At 44.7% G+C, this 19,846-nt stretch overlaps 2 protein-coding genes across 8 annotated transcripts in view; one reads left to right on the top strand and one right to left on the bottom strand.

Moving 5' to 3' along the window:
• Window positions 1–1,492, top strand: part of RARS2 (arginyl-tRNA synthetase 2, mitochondrial) — a 40,038-nt gene extending 38,546 nt beyond the window's left edge. For all 5 annotated transcript variants that reach the window (XM_075087249.1, XM_075087246.1, XM_075087247.1 and 2 more), the window contains one exon: window positions 1,347–1,492. In XM_075087249.1, the coding sequence (XP_074943350.1) occupies window positions 1,347–1,433 (87 nt within the window). In that variant the 3' untranslated portion in view covers window positions 1,434–1,492. The remainder of the gene's footprint in view (window positions 1–1,346) is intronic.
• SLC35A1 (solute carrier family 35 member A1) lies at window positions 1,413–19,313 on the bottom strand. Of its 3 annotated transcripts, none has more exons than XM_075087252.1 (8): window positions 19,122–19,313; window positions 16,324–16,501; window positions 9,978–10,137; window positions 9,443–9,595; window positions 8,551–8,617; window positions 5,208–5,384; window positions 4,674–4,808; window positions 1,413–3,366 (listed from the first exon to the last, which is right to left on the bottom strand). In XM_075087252.1, the coding sequence occupies exons 1-8, from the start codon at window positions 19,135–19,137 to the stop codon at window positions 3,236–3,238; spliced, it is 1,017 nt and encodes a 338-aa protein (XP_074943353.1). In that variant the 5' UTR covers window positions 19,138–19,313; the 3' UTR covers window positions 1,413–3,235. The 3 variants fall into 3 exon arrangements, with proteins under 3 accessions (XP_074943353.1, XP_074943352.1, XP_074943354.1); XM_075087251.1 differs by lacking the exon at window positions 19,122–19,313 and adding an exon at window positions 18,325–18,439 and having other exon boundaries at window positions 2,243–3,366; XM_075087253.1 differs by lacking the exon at window positions 19,122–19,313 and adding an exon at window positions 17,702–17,720 and having other exon boundaries at window positions 2,243–3,366.
• Window positions 19,314–19,846: the final 533 nt, after the last annotated feature.

Below are 19,846 nucleotides of genomic sequence, written 5' to 3'. Positions count from 1 at the left end.
GTTACGTGGCTGGAGTCCGTGTAGGGCGTCCCAGTGGACTGATCCATTCGGGATTTGCCTACCCAGCTGTGTGACCACTTGGGCGAATACGCGCCTGCAGGCCAAGGGGCCACCGCGCCGGCTGTCCCATGGGCGGCGCAGTGGTGAGAGGGCAGGGGCTGCTGTTCACGGCTGAGCCTTCTGGAAGGGGCTGCCTTCTCAGAAGAGCATGCTCCATACGGACAACTGCTCCAAACCCTGTTCCTGCTCATCACCTTTTCTTCTGAACATTTTAAAAGTAAACATTTGAGCATTTTAAACTTGCTGGTTAATTTCCAATGGTTTCCTTCAGTGGTTACATGGAAAGACAGAGAATTAGGAGCTAACTGAATCTGTCTTCTCACCACCTACAGATCCCATATTGTCTGTATTGCCTTTCTGGCTAAAGCACGGAGGCTGACAACTGTTAACGTGCAGTTCCAAATAGATGCAAATTATTTTCTGCTGAGCTCCCAGACAATGTCTGACCCCATAACTGCTCAGTAAATGATATACTAATTACAGTGCCTTTCTTATTTTCTCTTTCATCTATTTCAAAAGCAAGTACCTGCCTGATTTTGGTAGGAAAACACATTTAAGTGTTGAGCTGTGCTGTGGGGGGAAAAAAAATTCAGTGGAATTGATGGAGCTGCACTCTGTATTTGAGCTTAGATGCTGTAGGTATTCCTGCTTTTGAAGGCGGACTAAGGCAGTCCAAGCTACAAAGAAAATTTCACTTCTCTATCCTGAAAAAAAAAATAATTCTAAATACCTTACAGTGTGACAACTTTCAAGGATTATTTTTTTCTGGAGCAAGGTTCATAGAGCCCCTCCCAAACAGCCAGCTGTGTAACAGCCGAGACATTGACAGGGAAGAGTGAAACTTTCAAAGCAGCCCATAGTTGCTTGACAGCCTCTAACCCCAGCACAGCAAAAGGAGGGATCCCAGCAGTATCCTCAGGCTGTAACAGCCTGTGGTACGTGAAAGACTTTCATTTTTTCAGTCATTGCTAGCTCTTTTGCAGGAATCTCCTCTCGTCACTCTGCCCTGAGGGTACTAGACTGGGCAGGACACCACTTTCCAGCTTCCCTTCATTGACAAGTGTCCCTCTGTTGACACTGCAACGGGCTATCGGCAGCTGCTGTGAGTTCTGACAGCGTTACTGTGTTACTCAGTACTCAGAGTATGTGCGTGTCTGCATCCCAGCGCCCTGCATGGGGACAGAGGCTGCGCACAGCGCTCTCACCTCTCACAGGCTGCTTCTAACTGAGAACTATGCCCCGTTCTGTAGCAATACCATAAGCTGACGGTTATTCTTGTTTTCCAGGCAAGGCTCTGTCTCTTTCAAGCTGCACGCTCAGTTCTAGCCAATGGAATGAAACTTCTTGGCATTACACCTGTAACTCAAATGTAATGAGGCAAGACGCAACGTAACATCACATCTCTCAGTAAAAGGATTTTTAAAATTATAAATACTGTCCCGCGTGTCATTGCTAGTGCAGCTTGGAAACTCTCTCTGCCCTCGGAGGTGCGTGTGTGCTCCATCACCCCGACTGCAGAATAGTGTGTGTGGCACAGCCATTTGGGGGAGGCCAGGCCTGTCACCATCGCTGTCTCCCAGGCACGTGGTAGGAGTAGCACACTCAAAACACTAGTCTACCTCCTATTTCCTGTAAAAGAGAACTGCTCTGTCTTTGGCATGTAAAATATAACATCCTTTTGGTAGTGGAAGCATTAATTGGGCTGCCCTAAGCAATCAAGGTTCTCCCCTTCTGTGGCTGGCCTAGTGGCACAACTGCTACAGGTCCTCTGTGTACTGTAACAAACCGAGTTGGTCAGACCATGGCAGAGAATGCTTCCCCTGGTCATTGTACTGCAGCCCCTGCTTCGGTAACGTTAGCCAAGCCCAACTGTCCCTCACCCATTCCTCTGCCCCGCCGATGCGATGACCGGGGAGAAGAGGGCTTGCTGCGCAGCTGGTGGAACAGAACGGCAGCGCTCCCTCAGCACCGTGAGGCAGGCAGGGCAGGTGCTGCTTGGCACCCCTCAGCCACCTCCCTGCTGAAGGGAGGCGAGCGTCATTGTGTAAGGTAGCGCAGGTGGCTGTTCTGCTCCTGCTGGAACAGAATTTAAGCATGTTTGTTACTGCTGTGTTTAACATGTCCCACTTTCAAGTAAAACCCAGCTAGTTAACTCATGTCTGAAGGAATCTAACAAGGATATGAACTTGGTCGTGTGTTTTATCTTCACTTTGAACGTAAACGAGTTGCCCAAATGCACTAAAGTCAGCGTTCCCTCAGTGCAAAGTTGCAGTTTCTGGAAGGGTTGAACTGAGCAAGGCCTCAGAAAATGAGGGAGGAGGTGGAAATTTCACAGTTGGCACTCATAAATTAAATATGCATTACAGGAACTCTTTTCAAGCATCATTCTGTATGCACAAAAAAGGGTTAGAGAGAAGATGTACAGATAAAAATCTTCTAATCTGACACTTTGAGTTGACTCATTCATCCTTAAGCCAGAGATACAAGAACACATATGAACCTTCCCCTGTACAAATGGGGTTTGACAAAACACACAGAAGATCCCTCTACCAGCTACAGCAGGTATAAAAAACATTTGAAAAGTGCAAGAAAATCTACAACTTAGAGAAACACCAGTTTTTCATTCTGTTTTTTAAACCAAACAGCAAGTGCTACTTCTAATCGCTTCTAGGTGAGCGATGCCTGAGCACGGTTATTCCTGGTGGAGCTGTGTCATCCCATACGTATCACCTAGAAGAGAAACTTTTCCTGTCATTAGTCAAACTGCAATTGCCAACTAGTTGAAGAGAAAATACTGGCAGCAGTTGCTCTTTTAAACAGATTTTTATGAAGCTTTTGGGCATTTCTGCCCTCGAAGGGCAAGACAGTTCTCCCTTATATACATTATGTACAATTGAGTGTTCTGTTCCTTCATTCGGCTTTCCTTGTAAATGGGACTCTCCATTGTTCGATGTGAATGAAGAATACCTTCGATAAAGTACCTGTCCAGCTCCTCGGCTGTAGTGTAGCCTCCGCATCAGCCACTGGAAGCTTCACGTGTAAGACAAGAACTAACTTCTGCTTTTAGTCTATCCCACTTACACCGTTTCACAACTAGCTTAAGGCTAATTTTTTAAAAATGCAAGGTTTTTTTTAAAGTCCATTTTTTCTTCTCTGTCCATTTTTATGGACAATGTCACACAGTAGCAAGTCTTTCTTTTGAGCTCTTAGTCTCTGATGGCTGGATTTTTGTGGTGTCTTGTCGAGGTAATCCATAGAGGTAAATAGAAATACACACCAGGAGAGCACCCAGGGAGAAGGTAACAGCTGAAAGGAGACAGAATAGTTTAAATAAATACTTCTGTATAAGAAGAAACCTTCAGAAGATGACTAAGCTATGTAAGTTAGGATGATATCCAAATGAAAGTGTTAAAGTTAGTCAAAACTAGAAACAGCACAAGCTGTTAATAATTCACAGACTCTAGACACATCCTCTGTCACAGAACTCTTGAGCGTTAACAATCCCCACACCGCTTCAGTTAGTCTCACACCAGCAAGAACACGGCGATGGTCAGAAAAGCAAGTGTGAAATGTCTCCTGCAGTTCCACGTGCCGTCCGACAAGTTCGTTGTAATGGAAGCCTAACGATGAAGACACAGCGGGTGTCATAACACACTGCCCTTCCACATCTAGGCAGGGTTGAGAAACACTATGAACGAGGCTTTCACAGGAAGATCACCAGTCCAGGTTTGGTTTGTGTCAACTGTCAAGAAAATGTTCTGCCCAGGTTGAGTTTTTAATGTAATTGTGGTTTTCATCACTTGGTTTAAGGTGTTCTTTCCAGCCAGACACTGATGTTTTTCTCCTTACGCAAGCCTTCCTTACCTTTCACCCTGCTAATGCCACATCAGAAAGCTAGTTTTCCCACCATTACATGACACCACCTTTGGATTATGGTAGGAAAGCAAAAAATACCCCAAACTAAACAGTGAACGACTGAACAGGAGCTACGGGATACAGCATCAGACACGGACTTGATCAGGGAGAAAGTCCTTTCTAGTTGCAGGACAGCCCAAAGCAATCTGCTGTTCCTCTCAAAAACATTCACCACATCAGTCACGACCCCAGCTGCTGTTTGACTCACACTCATGCGGTGCTGGCCACAGCAAACAGGGAAGGTTAAAGTTAACGCAGTCTCAGGACTGCAAAGGCAAAGCCCTTGCAGAAACAGCCGAGGAATTAGTCTGGCACTGGCTGTACGAAAACCAACAAGAGATGATGACTTCTCAACAGCAGTCTCAGGTAAACAGCTGTATCACACGCTCAACCACATCAGAAAGCGATTCACGAATAAAGCTGTATAAGCTTGTAAGCTGTTTAAATTGGAAACAACCTTGCCATTTGAGGTTGCAGGATGCCTCTGGAAGCACAGGATCATCAGGCACCTTAAGTGACACAACAGGGACGATACGCTAGAGCATAGGAGTCCTGGAGAGGACTAAGTTAAACACAGAAAAAGTCAACGGAGGCACAATGATTGCTTTGGTATGAACTGCGTAGAGCCTGCCGAGCAGTCTGCTAGCCAGGAAGGCAACGTGCATGTAGGGTCAAATCAAAGGCAAAAAGGCACGTACTTATCTGGAGGCCAAAGAGGATGACCGATGCCACGGTAGAAAGAACAATGGCTGCCGCTGCAGAAAAGCCTTTCATAATGTTATCTGTGTACTTAACAACGACCGAAGTGTAGAGGCCACCTACGCTGGCGAGGACTGGAAAGCAAATAACATGTTTCTATGAGTAACGGTGCAGTAGGTTACTCTGGAAACTATGCATTTTACTCCACTAGCGTACTCGTTTGGGCTACACCAACGTAACCGGTGATTTAATGCAACACTCAGCAAAATGGGATGTCTACATGGCATCTAGTAGATCGGATACGACTCATTTAAAGATGATCTACTCACTACTCAGTCATTTAGGCTGCTGTTTCAGCACAATTTTAAATAAGCACGTGAATACTTTCCAAGATAATGATACTTAAAAAAACACCACCTCAAAACACAGTAAAGAACAGTGGGTCAGACTGAATTTGTGGTTTCATGCAGTCAGTTGTATCAGTTAAAAAAGCAAAACAACGTAACAAGACCCTAAAACCACAAGATACTTACAGATGACAAACCAGACGTAGTAGGTATAGCCATAAAAAAACCCTTTCTCAAGAACTTGGGCTCCATCTGACATGTACACACCAAATAAAGTCACCATGATCCCAGATAAGTACATCTGAATATTCCTCACCCACAAGGAGGTATCTGAACTCTTTAAGACCTTCTCAAAATAAACTCCTAAAAAAAAAAAAAAAAAAAAAAAAAAAGACGTTTCAGTGAGCTGAATGAAGTTTCACCCTTAGCGGTTCACGGTTCTTAGTGTTCTAAAGCCAGACAAGACCACTGGAATCACCTTCTCCTACAGACCATTACGTTTCACAGTTCCTAATGCAGAAGGCCCAAACCCACATCCTGCTAGTGTGCATCGTCCACGACAGGATCATTTCAATGGGTATAACACCGAAAATAGATTCTATTTCTGTTTACAGTTGTTTTAACAATGAACCTCATAAACAGTTCAAACTACTCCTCATTTCTGTGTGATTTGCCAGGCTTCCGATTCCAACAGTTTCTCCTGTACAATTCTATATCAGAAAAAAAAGTGTTTCACTTTGGCACCTGGTATTTTATCCCAGGACAGTATTTATGTATTTCAGCATGACAGAGAACGTTTTTTCCTCCATCAAGATGTTTAGCAGTACAAAAATAATAAAAAAGAAAAATAATAAAAGGAATGGGTGGGACTACGGAACTTCAGCACGGAGACTGAAAATTCCTTGGAAGCCTTGCGCTTGCAGAGCACTTGGCAGAGTGGCAACTTTCTGAAACCACAGCTTCAGGGGGTTACAAGATGCAATCGAAACTGATGCCTTCTGCTAATTGAAACTACAGATTGGTTTTGAGGAAATGGAATTCATTTCAGTCTAAAGTTCTTGTTCACGGTGCCATGCTGATGAGCGTTACTCTTATGCTCTGCATTACTGGAATTCCCCAAACAGTTTTTCATTATTCTGCCTGGGAGGTGTATGTCAGATTAAAACGCCAACATCTGACAAGGCCATCACTAGCTGCCTTTTTAAACATTGCTCCCGCACCAGGACTCTGCTATTTCAAAACACATTCCTCTGCATTTCAAAACACAGACAGCGGTTTGCAAGATTCATATCTTCTCAGCCACTTCCACGACCTTCTGGTGTGAGTCCTACTGACTAAAAGTTTATTGCTGATTAACATCACCCAAGATCCTTCAAACGATATGAGAGAAGTATATGGAACTGACAAAAGCATAGAGAAAAGACCTGCGGGTTAGAAGCCCGAGGCACACACTCCTCCTGACATCCCCAAGTTAGCTTCAAGGAAGGTCTTGCTACTCTTTTATTAATGAAAAAATGCAATTTATAATGTAATACAGTATAGTGAATACGGTGAATAAATTAGAGAACAGATTTCAGGGGTTCAAATAATAAAAACCCTGAGGAAATAATATATCGTATGAATATACATTTTTAAAGTCTAAGCAATATCAGCAAAAACCCGAGTATTGTTAACGACTGCCATGCCAACCTCGAGCTTTCTGACCTCTGAGAAGACCCAGAGAGCACAAGCAGAGGTAATCAACATACCAGAAATTTGGCTTGAGTATGAATCGTACATGTCCATTTTATAAACTAAGAAAACAGTAAGGAAACCAATGAAACGATGCTTTCAGATTTCTGAAAATGCATGAAAATCACAGCACTGGGCAAGATGAAGGAAAGAATGGGTGCTGTTAAGGAGAAATTACTGTTCAGTACTGTTTCAAGTCACAAAGGATCTGCCATTATATATTTGTCCAATGCTTTTATCAGCATTGTTGGGCCCCTGGATACTTGGAAATTATCACAGGATTAACAGTTTGAAGAAAAAAAGCAGCTTCTTCATTTCTGAGGGACGAAACCACAAAACTCTTGACTTTACTGGAATAATATAAAACATTTAACACAGTCCAGAAACTGAAGGTTTAATGCCAAAATATCTTCTTCGTGTGGGTGGGGGAAGAAAGAAGAGAAAAGGAGTTTGAATAGGATTTATGCTTTCAACATGTAAAGCCCCAAGGGCACAAGGAGCTCCACAGACTAAATACTGTCTCCTCCCAGCTGCCTCAAAGCTACAGCTGTCAGTGAGGAAACACCCAAGCTGCAATCCTTTTGCAGGAGAAGAAAGCCATATGTGTCTAAATCCTCCAGAGCTGCCTGCATCAGCCCTTTCAATGGCCTGAATTTGCAGAGCTTTAGAAGCACAGCTGTCTACCCGCATTGTCAGAGAAAGCTAGAGAGCTTTAAGAGACTCTGAAGGCTTCACTGTGAATGCTGTATTTTGTCTCGTGGCTTGGGAGCACCTACTGAGTAAATTTATAACCTTCCAGGAAAAGTTGATGGAGCTCTACACAGCCTTATTTAGTGTCTCTGCTTCAAAGTGCCCGTTTCACTGAAGACACCAAACAAGAATGACACCCTCCTCCTTTCCTCCCCTGCCAGCCAGGACTTCTTCCATGAGTAACGAGCGTGTATGCACAGCACCAGATTTTTCTTGCAGGATTGTATAGTACTAGAGGAGGGTGAAAATACCTTGTTTTCTTGCAGAGGGAAGGGGAAGAATCCAGTTTACAGCCAGGGAAGTATGCCCCTGTGAGCCAGATTTCAAATTAAGTAGTAATTAGTATTTCCTTATTTCCTAGCACCAGCTCACTTGTCCTCAAGCTCTGGTCTCCTACAGAAGCCAGAGGGAAACCGACGGGGAAGCGCTGGTTGTAGAACCAACCCAAACAAAAATCCTTCATGCAGTTAATCTAGGCTTCCTGCTACTCATCTTCCTCTCTCTCCTACTCATGCTCCCTCTGCATCTCAGTTAGATTTATCAGCTACAGGACTATGGCACTGTGTATTTTGGGGCTCAGCTAGTGCAAGAACTGACTGAGGAGCTCAGTTCCCCTTTTTAAAAAAAAAAAAAAGTACAAAAAAAAAAAGCAAGTACCTCATGTGATCACCATAAGGGAGCTATTCACTGTAAAGCCAATTTACAAGATTGATGTACATTAATTGTACCAAGTGAATCATCATGGATATTCCCTAGAGTATTATTCGAAGCATTTGAAAGATGCTTCCACTTGCAAATCAGCCTTCTAAGTTGTATCACATAAAACCAATAGTACGTGCTCCAAGTCATTTGCTTGAGAACTAGAGTAATCATGTCATGAATCTGTCATAATTACTGCAAGTAGAAGGTAATTATGGGCAGAGGGGGTGAAGTTCTTTTTTATATTCTAATCAACACACACAGTTAACTGATGTAGAATGTTCTGTTTTAAACATCATGAGCTCTCCAGTCCTTTTGATGTGACCTGCATATGGAAATACTACTATACCTGCAAATCCTGAACACAACACAGCAACAGCAATCGCTCCAAACCCTAGCCATGGATTCTGCTCCACCTGCAACATCAACCGTTATTTTAGAAAGGATGCAACACTGCAGTAATTTACAATAAACAATTCCAGAGCCACTTCGTTAAGTACAGCAAAGTTATTAGCATTTCATTACAGTATAAAATGTACTTGCTTAGCTAGAGCTGTCCTTCAGATTAGCTTGGTGTAGCTGCGTGGCGTTTTGCTTTCCGTGCGTACTCTTACCAGCCCCTGCAGTGCTCAGAGGCACTGCCTGCTTGGCCACGGCCTGTCTTCCCAGCTGCGTGACCTGCCCTTCCCACCACTGCCACTGACCAGCGGCTAAGACCTAAGAAACAGAAGACACTTGTTTCTTCCTAGAGCGGGATTAGGTCAGTGCCTCTGAAGGGTGTGTTTAAATGACATACCCACACCCACAAGGCACTGGAGTTTCACTCCTAACTCTGCCAAGTGCTTCCATTCCAAGTTCTCTGCTCCAACAATTATAACGATACCAGGGCCAACTGCTGGAAACAAGATATTACTCAGGTGCACCATTATTAGTAAGCACGTATTAGACTGATTATGACGACTGTGGTAATTTTTACTAATTGTAGCAATCAGTTGCCTTTCCATCAAGTGAGACTGGAGCAATACCGCAAGCCTGCCTGAGCTGGTATACAATAAATGTGAAAGCGAATGATCAAACTAGCCTTTACATTGTAGATGAAGTGGCTGGAAGTAGGAAACAGGTACTGCTGTGTGGAGGTAAGAGACCTTACCTTAATCCCAGCTGCTGTGAAGTAATATACAAAGCAGAAGGCAGTTTATTCTTCATTGTGAAGTGGCATTGTGAAGAGTTTACACTCTTACCTGTACTTTCGTAGCCTGAGCAGGCTTCCACTGAACGAGGGTAACACCACCACACAGCATGAAGACAGAGAACCACTGCAACTTACTAAGGGTACGGTTTAGCATTAGGACTGTACATAAAGCTGTACAAGGGATCTTCAGCTGGTACGTCACCTAAAGAAGGTGGGAATATAGCAGAGGATGTGGTTTTTTTAAACTCCTCCAAAACAAGAAAATAAAACAGAGGATTCAACTACAGAATGACAAATAAAATTTTATATTCGTCGATTCCCTACAGATCCTTGGGTTTTTGTACCATCGCCAATTACAACAAAGTGAATTTGAAGTGATTCTAGCAGTGAGTAGGTTAGCTCAGAAAACCGGAGCACTGCAACAGAGCGTATGTTTTGAATATAACAAAGCATCATTTGGCTTTTAACACTGAGGCTAAAGAGGGTCCTGTGTGCCAGGCAGACAGCTACCTAGCACACATGCCTCGTGAAACAGCAAAGAGAAATGTATTTACGGATCAAATACCGACAAAAACATGGATTACCTGGTAGACTGCCGCATCCAAGTTGCTAAGAGCCACAAACGCCATGTTGTTTTGGAGAGCATACACCAGAGATGGAACGCTTAATTTTAGCAATTCTGTAGGACTTCCAAATACATTTTCTTTTAAAGATGTTATTAACCTTGCCAGACTTCCAGTCTCTCTGCAAAATAAAATATTAATGTAACTGAGGGCTCTCTCAAACTGGTATTTGAAAACAGAAATCAAATCAATGAATCCTTTGGGAAGGCTGACAATCTGTTCTAAACAGTCAGTTGTACCTTGTGCTCATTAAAGAAAAATTAACTGGGAAAAACCAGTGAGGTTATCAACAAGTAGAAACCCTTGAAGATGACAAAGACATTCTGGAATCAGGAGGTTAGTTGCATTAACGTGTAATAAAGTAAACAACCACCACGAACACTGTAAACAGTGAATAAGTCACTAAGCATACAGGCAGTGGGACAGAAGGCTGTTGTTCCCCGCCCCTCCTTTTTTGGGGGGTATTTATATTTTTGTGTGATGTCAAATGCTCATGATTTTCCAGATCCCTTTTAAACTGGGCCTCACAGTACACCCAAAAAAGATTGCACCCTTGCACACAACTGAGCTGGAAACACCCCTTATTCCTCAGCCAGGTCTGGGTTCCTCTTCTTGCCTGCGCTGCAAAACACAGTGGACTGGCACCAGAACACACATGAAGAGGTCTGGCGGGGCGTGTGGCAGCCCCCTGTTGCCTTGCTTCTTCATGTCTCCTTTATGTAATTACAGCATGCAAAAGAACATGCAATGGGGAAGAACCTGTTGCTTCTCACTGCTGGCCCCTTTTGCGACTTATTCCTCAGCTTATTCAAGCTGACCTCTACATTGCTGGCCCTCCCTTATCACCGGTACATCAATCTGACACTTCCTGCTTACTTCTTGCTGCTACTCAAGCCCTCCAATTCCCTTCCCAGCTCTCCCCAGGTGCCATGTTTCCCCTTTCCATTCTTCTCTCACTTGGCCACTGAAAAATACCAACATCCAAAATCACTCCTGCCCCCTCCCACAGGCCTCTCAATTAGCAGTCTGTACAGCTCTTGGATTCAACACTCCTTTTGCTTCCATTACACACACATACGAACAAATGGCTCACATCCTCCTCAGTGCTCCAGGAGCCCAACTGCCCACATTTCACCCATGTCCCACCTCCTTTCTTTTTCACAAATGTACATCATCTACCTGTCCCAAACTCTTATTAGCAATTACTGAAATTAGCAAAGTCTCTATGCCCCAGGCTCCTTCATTAACCACCTTGTTCCTGCAATATTTCCCATTCCTGAGTAACCCCTGACTCTGTGCTCCAGGTTCTTAAACTTTTCCTCTCCAAAGATTTATGGACTCTATCCTCTCATGATCCTTCCACCCAAGTTTCTCTCCTCCCTCCTTGCCTTCTTCCCTGCCTGGCACCAAGCATACAGCTCCTTCCGCCACCCCCACCCTCCCCTGTTTTGTTTTGGGTTTTTTTGTAGTGACGGCAGTCTTTATACAGGCAGCTGCAAGGGATTCTCCCTGTCATTTTCCCCTAAGAGAGAGTACAGACAAAAAAACAGAGTCAGGGCAGTAGAGTTACCAGACGCACGTATAGTTTCCCAGACCCTTGTTGTACAAGTGAGGTCACATGCGGAGCTCTTTCCTAATTTAAGGGGATATGTTGCTTGGGACAGACTTGGTGACACTGAGCATGTCACACAGTTGTCTTTTGCAAGACATGTCTGGCCACAAGGGACAACCATTGGCATGAAAATCTACAGAGAAGTAGCACTTGAAGTGAAGTTTGCAATCCAAGGAAGGGGAAGACTTCATGTCACAGCTCACCACAGTTAATTGCACTGGATACAGAACTGCATAAAACGTTATGAGTCACTGACATTATAGGCAAAATTGTTGGTTTACTTATTCTTCAATGTATTTGTTATATTGCCCAGCAGTGGGAGATAGGATGTACAATAAAACCTAAAGTTCCTGGTAATACCCAAGCACAGCTTGACTAATGTGCTTCTATCTCAAATGTCTAACTGCAAATAAAATACAATGAGCACAGATACAGTTCTACTCTGTGAGAATAAGTAGTCAAAAAATATCACACAGTAATGGCTTCTTCTATTTGTCGATACCAAGGTGGGCTGCCGAACAAGAAAAAAAATTTAAATGATACCTGCTTCTGTTCCAGACCATGCTTGGTGAATTAGCTAATCACATGCTTAAAGTCAAATCACAACAGTAATTGTCATTTCTGTCTACTTTCAATTCTTGCACGAAATTTCAGCAATGAAGAATAACCGATGCCCAGTAATCGCCATTTTCACTTCAGTTTTTGAGAACAAGATGATGAACTATCTAAAAATTCATCTTTGCAGTGGGTGTGCTTTCTGAAGCATGCACTTATCATGAATCTATAACCATAAGTTGAATTCAGCACAAAGATTATGTGGAAACAGATTTAAATCTACACAGAATTTACAATACATTACAATACAATACATACATAGAAATTACACAGAAAAGAATTTAAAACAAGCCTCTGTGTACAGCTGATAATGCAAAATAAGGTGCCCAAAGATCTATGCTGCAAAATCAAGTAATAAAAAAAAAGTATCTATCTTGAATTCAGCATTCTTGACATCGATCTAGATGCAACTTAAAAAACATATTCTGTTTTCTTCATAGTTCTGAATAGGTGAGAGATACTAACAACTATCAGTTGTGCAACAGAAACACCCATTTCCTGGCTTGTATCAGGAACAGTGTGGCCAGCAGGAGCAGGGAGGTGATCGTGCCCCTGTACTCAGCACTGGCGAGGCCGCACCTTGAGTACTGTGTGCAGTTTTGGGCCCCTCACTACAAGAAGGACATTGAGGTGCTGGAGCGTGTCCAGAGAAGGGCAATAAAACGGATGGAGGGTCTGGAGAGCAGGTCTTCTGAGGAGAGGCTGAGGGAACTGGGGTTGTTTAGCCTGGAGAAGAGGAGGCTGAGGGGATACCTTATCACTCTCTGCAACTACCTGAGAGGAGGTTGTAGCGAGGTGGGTGTTGGTCTCTTCTGGGTGAAGAGTAACAACCAACAGGACAAGAGGAAACGGCCTCAAGTTGTGCCAGGGGAGGTTTAGATTGGGTATTAGGGAAAATTTCTTTACCAAAAGAGTGGTCAGGCATTGGAACAGGCTGCCCAGGGAGGTGGTGGAGTCACCATCCCTGGAGATATTTAGAAGACATGTAGATGCGGCACTTCAGGGCATGGTTTAGCAGACATGGTAGTGTTGGGTTGATGGTTGGACTTGATGATCCTAGAGGTCTTTTCTAACCTTAATGATTCTACTATTTATGATTTGTTACAAAAGCTGAAGTTAAAACTAGAGTTTGCAAATCAGCTCTATTTTTCTTCATCCATTGCTAAGTAATTACATACCATCTAAGAATGTAAACAACGTAATTACCGGATGGTGAAAGGAACTTTGAATAAATATGAGAAGTTGAGAGTACGGTTGAGTAAATAATTAACAAAGCTTAAACTATCGTACACTTCTCTTGAAAGACACTCTTTTGGCATTCATGCATTCAATGTGCCTTCCAGGGGAAATTTTAAAATCAAACACAGCGAAGGCATAGCGTAAGAATCCATAAGAAAACAAATTCTGCAGCTGGAACAATGCAAGAGTCATATTCCAGTATCCTGTACATTGCCATAACCAATGCCGTCTGTTTCAAAAAGAAAAAGGTACCCACCCAAATGCAAAGGTACAGAAAAACGAGATTGTATTTGATCTTCTAACTGGTTATTAAAATACAAAGGCACCTTGCCTTGGGTGAGACAAATCAGTTAGGACTTTAAAACTGGAGGAAGCTGTAAAGGAGATACTGAAGGAAACGATGCTGGAATTTATGCTGTTCAGCGTATTTGTAAGTGATCTAAAATAGAACATTACTAGGAAACTGGCAAATTTTCCTGATTATACTCTATTATACATGATATCCAAAAGGAAACTTTCAACTGTAGCAGAAGGGCATCTCACTACACTGAGCGGAATTCACCAGATCTTTTGCCACCTGAGAAACAGCTCAGTTACTTGGGTCCAGATGCATTCCTTTGCTGTCCACCAGCAAGCAAGACATCCTACCAAGGAGAGGTGAGCACGGCCTGAAGAACAGTGTTTGCTGCTGCCCACCCCCCTCCCAGCTACAGGGGAAAAAAAGACCCACTAGCTGACCAGCTCAGAATAGATATAACCTTCAAACAGGTCAGTGTCACAGATTCATCCCATTTTAATTGGCAGATAAAGCTCAGTTATCAATAAACAAGCATCACAGGAAAGGACAACCCCAAAATACAATAACCGTCTCTAAACCAGTTACGGGCTTCTGGGAAAAAGGTGCGAGTTGGTCTCCAACAGCACCAGCCCAAGGCTCAGCCGTGTTCAGAGAAATGCATGGAACGTTACAAATCCTTAGGAAAGAAACTGAGACCAGAACAGAAAGTAGCTCTGGATCCTGCTTCAAAAGGGATGTAACAATACTGGAAACGCTGTGGAGATGGGTACTAGGACGATCATGGAAAAATTAGGCTAGGACTCCCAGCTTAGAAAATAAGTGAATGATGATAACACAATACAGATCTGTAGAGATATGAAAATAAAAATGAAGGGGGAAAAGATTATTTGTGATGTCTGTCAACACAAGTAGACAGAATCTAGTAAAACTGCTGAATAAATTGTTTAATAAAAATACTTTTTCATATACCATGTAATTACACTGCAGAAGTCATTTCACAGATGCAGAAGGGACTAACAGTTCAAAAAGAAACTAGGCAATCTCGCTAAGGACAGGACCTTTACGTGCTACAGCCGCAGCATGCACACAGCATCCAGGCTGGGAAATCCATAAGCTTCTGCCTCCAGCTAACGAAAGTGCAGCCCATGCTTACCCTGTTGCCTCTACTTCTGTCCTAAGTACCCTCAGCTGACTACTGTCAAAGGTGGGGACGAGGGGCTACGTGGATTTTTGACTGTGCAGGGCCATTCTAAAAGCCTAATAGACTCCTGAGTTAGAAGTAGTTGCCTTTTTAATTATCTTGAGCAAAAAGACTATTCATACCTTTAATGAACACAGTATTACTGACCCTTAACAAAAGGCATATTGCTTACCCTGCTGAACAAGACCTCTCTGGTATACCACAAAGAGCATGAGTCCCAGGTGCACAAGAACAGATCGGAGAAGTTATACGCACAGGGGTGAGGCTACAAATGCCACCCACGGGTCCCTTGCTATGGAGACACGTGGGCTGCTGCAGTCTCCAGAAAGCAGGCTGGATCAGGGTCCACGCTGGCCACAACACCGCGAGAACCACAGCGCAACTACTCATCTGCAGAGACGTTTCTGCCAACATTTTGTGCCGGCACAGTGAGAAGCCCAGGGTGCATAAAAAGAAAAATAGAAATTTGCCACTGGTCACACTCATGCGTTACATTTAATGAAAGATTAAACAAAAGGCAGTTTGCCACAGCTGCCTTACCAAGTTCAAATATGGTCTAATTTCCAAAGCAAGTTAAATGCCATTCTGATGTTAGCTAGAGAAGATTGATAAAACTCTGAAGTATGCCGTGTGACCTCATGATTCTCTAGCACAAAACAGCCAGCCTTCTGATGTGCCAAAAGCCACAAAGAGATAGGCAGAGACCCTAAAAGGACAAATTCTACAACAACAGCAAGAACTGGGCTTTGGAAAAGTCCAGAATATAAAAATCCTCCCAGGGAAGGATGCAGCACAGGGGAGCTGATAGGAGAGGCAGTGGACTGATGGCCTCCCTACTTCAGATGCTCACGTGTAGACTGAAGTTCTAGTTCTTAGCTGCCATGTGGGATTACAGAAACTCTAATATTTTCTGACCACAGCTTTCCAGCATTGATTCCCCAGGTTAATAAAGACAGCAAAATGTCTGTCTGTATAATTGTTTGGGAAAATTTATGCATAGGAATGTTACAATTTTATGTAGCTCAGCAGACAATGGCTCACAGCCCAGCTTTCATCTACACCAATATTTTAAAGACCCAAAACATCGTGGATAATCCACACTGACATTTGAAACCTATACCAAAGCACACAAAAATAGAAAATATGAGGAAAGGACACACCTGCATATCACGCTAGTTTCAGCTGAGGAGGACTCACAAGCTCTAACCTGCTCTAAAATGACTCTTCCACAGCATGACCACCCAGCCACGCTCTCAAATGTATCTGTGCTTCGGTATCTGTGGATCTGAGGTTAGAAGCAAGGATTCATTTTCAAAATACTGATGAGCATTCCCATACTTACTTAGCCAAGATGCCCACACTCAAGAACAACTTGATAACTTCAGTGATGCACACAGCCGTTGTTGAAAAGTAGAGTTCTGTCTCCACTGTCCTTGTGTACCGCAACGCGACCGTGTATGTCGCAGCAACCAGGGTCATCACTGTGAGGCAGTACAACTTGAACAGTAAGCTGACATTTTCTGAAAGAAAACCAAGACGATGACTCAGCATGGCCTTCATTTTAACTTAAGAACTGGAAGAGGGTGCCCTCCAGCTGGAGGGCTGTATCAAATACTTCTTTGACGGCATACAATAATTACAGTGTCATGAAGCACTTCCTATCAGAAGTTTAAGTTAAATTTTAAAGTCTCTTCTCAAAGAAGCTTGCCTAGGAACTCCAGGTGTTTGAAAATAAGATGTCCTCTTGCCCTCATAATCATCCTTCATTCTAGAAGGACTAATCATAGACTCATATTTATCTAATAGTAATCAAAAAGTCTTTCTGTGCCTTCCTGCTCTTTAGCTGACAATAAGAGCTCAGTCTGAAACGGCAGCTGATCCCCTCCATGTAGCGTACTGGTCTGATGCAAAGAGCGTTGGCAGATGAGTAAAACCAAAGAGAGAGGAAAACTTCAGTATCAGCAAAGAAGGGAATTAATCTAGCAAACCTTAATAAATAAGGCAGCATTTCCTTCAGCCTTATTTTCCACCTAAGTTAGTAAAAGAAGAGAGTTTTGCTCAGAACAGTGATGAGACTTTACACAAAGGGCTTTCTTGGAAAGTTATTCACTGTAGAAAACGCTAAGGTTATGGCTATTCAGGTAAATTAAACCATACAAGGACTGCATATGATCCATGTTATCCGCTCTGCATTCCCCTGTGCTATACTCCTACGAAAGTGGCAATTCTTGTAACACTTTTGCCCTGGACTCACTACCATCCTGGATAATTTGGGAGTTAGCCAGGTCCGCAGGAGAAAGGCACTTTTTCCATACAGCTGTCCTCCTCCAAGGTATGACAGTTTCCTCAGGTGGATGTGACCAGGCCACACCAGTTCATTCCCACATCAGAGAACGGCTCAGGCTGCACCCGTACCGGTAAAGAGAACAGCGCGTGGCTCCAGACAGGACTTCTCTGTGCAAAGGCATAACCTACAACATGAGCCACTGGCAAATGTGCGGCATCTACAAAACCATTTTTCAATCTGGTAGACTACTCCTTGTTACATATGGCATCTGACGGGTGGATGTTGGTCACCCAGCAGCATCTTTCAGGCCATTATCTGTTGTGTTCTGAATACCCTGAAGAAATGTACTTTAATTATAAGTTTATGTTCCTCTGCTCATTAGGGAATGAGCTAACAGAAAAGCTCTGGGCAGATCTGTATTAACTTTGTTCACCTAATATGGGGGTGAATTACTGAATCCAGTGCAACCGATCTTTTGATTCATTTTTCTTTCAAGCCAGTGACGTCTTCTATTGTACAACATTTCTGCAAGGTACAGTTAATGCCTCCTGCCACTGCAATCATTTAAATTAGCTACTTCCTTACAGATAAAAATCTTACTCATGTCAGTAACCACTTTTAAAAGGTAGAGCCAATTAGTTCTTGGACTAACAGTGCTTAAAAGAGACTTGTAAGCTGTAATCCATTTTTAAATTAAGTTTGGACTGCGGGGAGGGGAGGTGGGAATCCAAGGGCATAAAACCCAGGAAATAAAATAAACCCAGTCCAGTTTTGCAAAAATGTATTATCTAATGATATTTTAGGGCTGACAGAAATTATATTAACAATGTGTTCTTACACATTAAGATTTTAAGTCTACACACTACCGAACTAAAACTGAAGTTAATCCTTGCCTACATGAACTATTCTTTAAAAAAGATAAATAAATGCCCCGATCTGGCAACGGTTTGCAAATTTGGGTAAAACAAATGCAGCAGGACATAATGAAGCTAGTAACTCCACGAGATACCTCTAGCGTTATGAAAAAAGCTGTCTGTAGCTTGTTATCAGCCTGACCGTTTCTCCAGTGTGGTTCACACGTCCACATCAGTACCAGCGCAGCACTGCGGGCACAGGGAAAGCCCGTATCTTCTGCTGCCGTCTGAACTTCTAACAGATTTAAAAAAAAACAAACCAAAAACCCAAAAGGAGCTGAAAGAAGATGCTGTTTCTTTCCCAGTGTCTCTCAGGGGCTTCAGTAAATCCCACTCGAAGGAAAGGGTTTCCAGCAAAAGGCAGCAGAGAGGCCGAAAGCCTGCGGGCGCGAAGGCGGGCCTCCCGCACACCGCCACAGCGCATCCGACCACGCCGCCGGGCCCCTTCCGAACGGCAGCGCGGCGCAGGGCAGCCGGGGCGGCGGGACGCGCGCCCGGCCTCACGCACGCCGGGGTGCGGGAAACCCTCCTGCCCGGGTCCTTCCCCGCCGCGATCGGCCCCCTCCCCTCCCCGCCCCGCCGAGCGCTGCGGAGGCTCTGCCGGGTCCCCTCTGGGGGAAGCCACACCGGACTACGGCCGGGGGGGTCCTAAAGGCGGAGGAGCCCCGGGCAGCCCGGCGAGCCCCGGACCGGGGAGACCGGCCGGCGGCTCCTCACAGGCGGCGGGAGGAGAGCAGCGGGGCGGGGCAGGGGGAGAGCTCCTCCCCGGCGCGGCCCCCCTCAGCCCCTTCTCCCCCCCGCCATCACGGTGGTGCCGCCCGGCGCCGCAGCCCCCGGCGGGGAGGACGCGTCCACTCCCGCCTGGCGTGGGGGAGGGGTGAGCCGCCGTACCCCTGGGGCTAACCCGCGGCGCCTCGCTCTGCGCCCCGCCGCCCTCACCTTTCGGAGACGACATCGTGCCCGCAGAAGGTGCCAAGAGCGGCGGGCCGGAGCCGCCCGCCGTGCTCCACTGCTCCTCCCATTACACCATAGAGTGCGACGCGGCTGCCTAGAGCGCCCCGCCGCCCTCGCTACACCATCGAGTCGGAGGTCCGTCTCGTCTAGATATCCTCTCTGCCCCGCTCCCGCGGCGGGAGGCGGAGGGCGGCGGTGGGGCCCGGCGGCAGGCTGCCCCCTGGCGGGCGGGGAGGCCCCCCTCGCCTGTTAGTCGGGGCCGGTCACTCTCAGGCGTTACCGATTTTAGCACTTAAATAAGGAGGGGGGGGAGAGAAGTTTTTCGGAAGGCGCCGCTCCAGAGGGCGCGAAGCGCCCGATCGGGCGCTGCCCGAGGGCGGCGTCACCCGATGCAAATAAGAAAAACCCCAAGTTCAAGCCGGCATCGAGTGAGGGTTGTCCCCCTTTCACACGAATGGCGCCATCTTGAAAAACAACTTCTGCTTTTCTGCTTTCTTCCTGAACTATTTTATCGGCTGCAAAGACCCGGGAATCTCACACATCTACGCCTCACTGCCAGAAGCGAGCTCTCACGTACCAATGTTTTCCTGCCATGTCAAAACAGATTATTACGATTGTATTCCCCAGTATTTTCCAACACTGCAGTAGCTTCTCCAAATGGAAAAGAGCAAGTGGGATAAAAGGGATTTTCACTTATCAGTTTTCTTTTA

The sequence above is a fragment of the Phalacrocorax aristotelis genome, chromosome 3 (genome assembly GCF_949628215.1).
Source record: "Phalacrocorax aristotelis chromosome 3, bGulAri2.1, whole genome shotgun sequence".
In the NCBI taxonomy this organism is placed as follows: domain Eukaryota; kingdom Metazoa; phylum Chordata; class Aves; order Suliformes; family Phalacrocoracidae; genus Phalacrocorax; species Phalacrocorax aristotelis.
The sequence above is the reverse complement of the archived record's forward strand: the minus strand, read 5'-3'. Positions and strand labels throughout refer to the sequence as shown.

Bases quoted from the DNA above. Each gene is read 5' to 3' on its own strand.
- SLC35A1 (XM_075087251.1), bottom strand. From the start codon at position 18,355: ATGTGGACGTGTGAACCACACTGGAGAAACG. The intron at 10,138-16,323 runs GTAAGTATGGGA...TTTATTTTGCAG, and splicing joins AGTGTGGGCATCTTGGCTAA to AGAGACTGGAAGTCTGGCAA. The intron at 5,385-8,550 runs GTATAGTAGTAT...TTTTTTTTTTAG, and splicing joins GTTGTGTTCAGGATTTGCAG to GAGTTTATTTTGAGAAGGTC.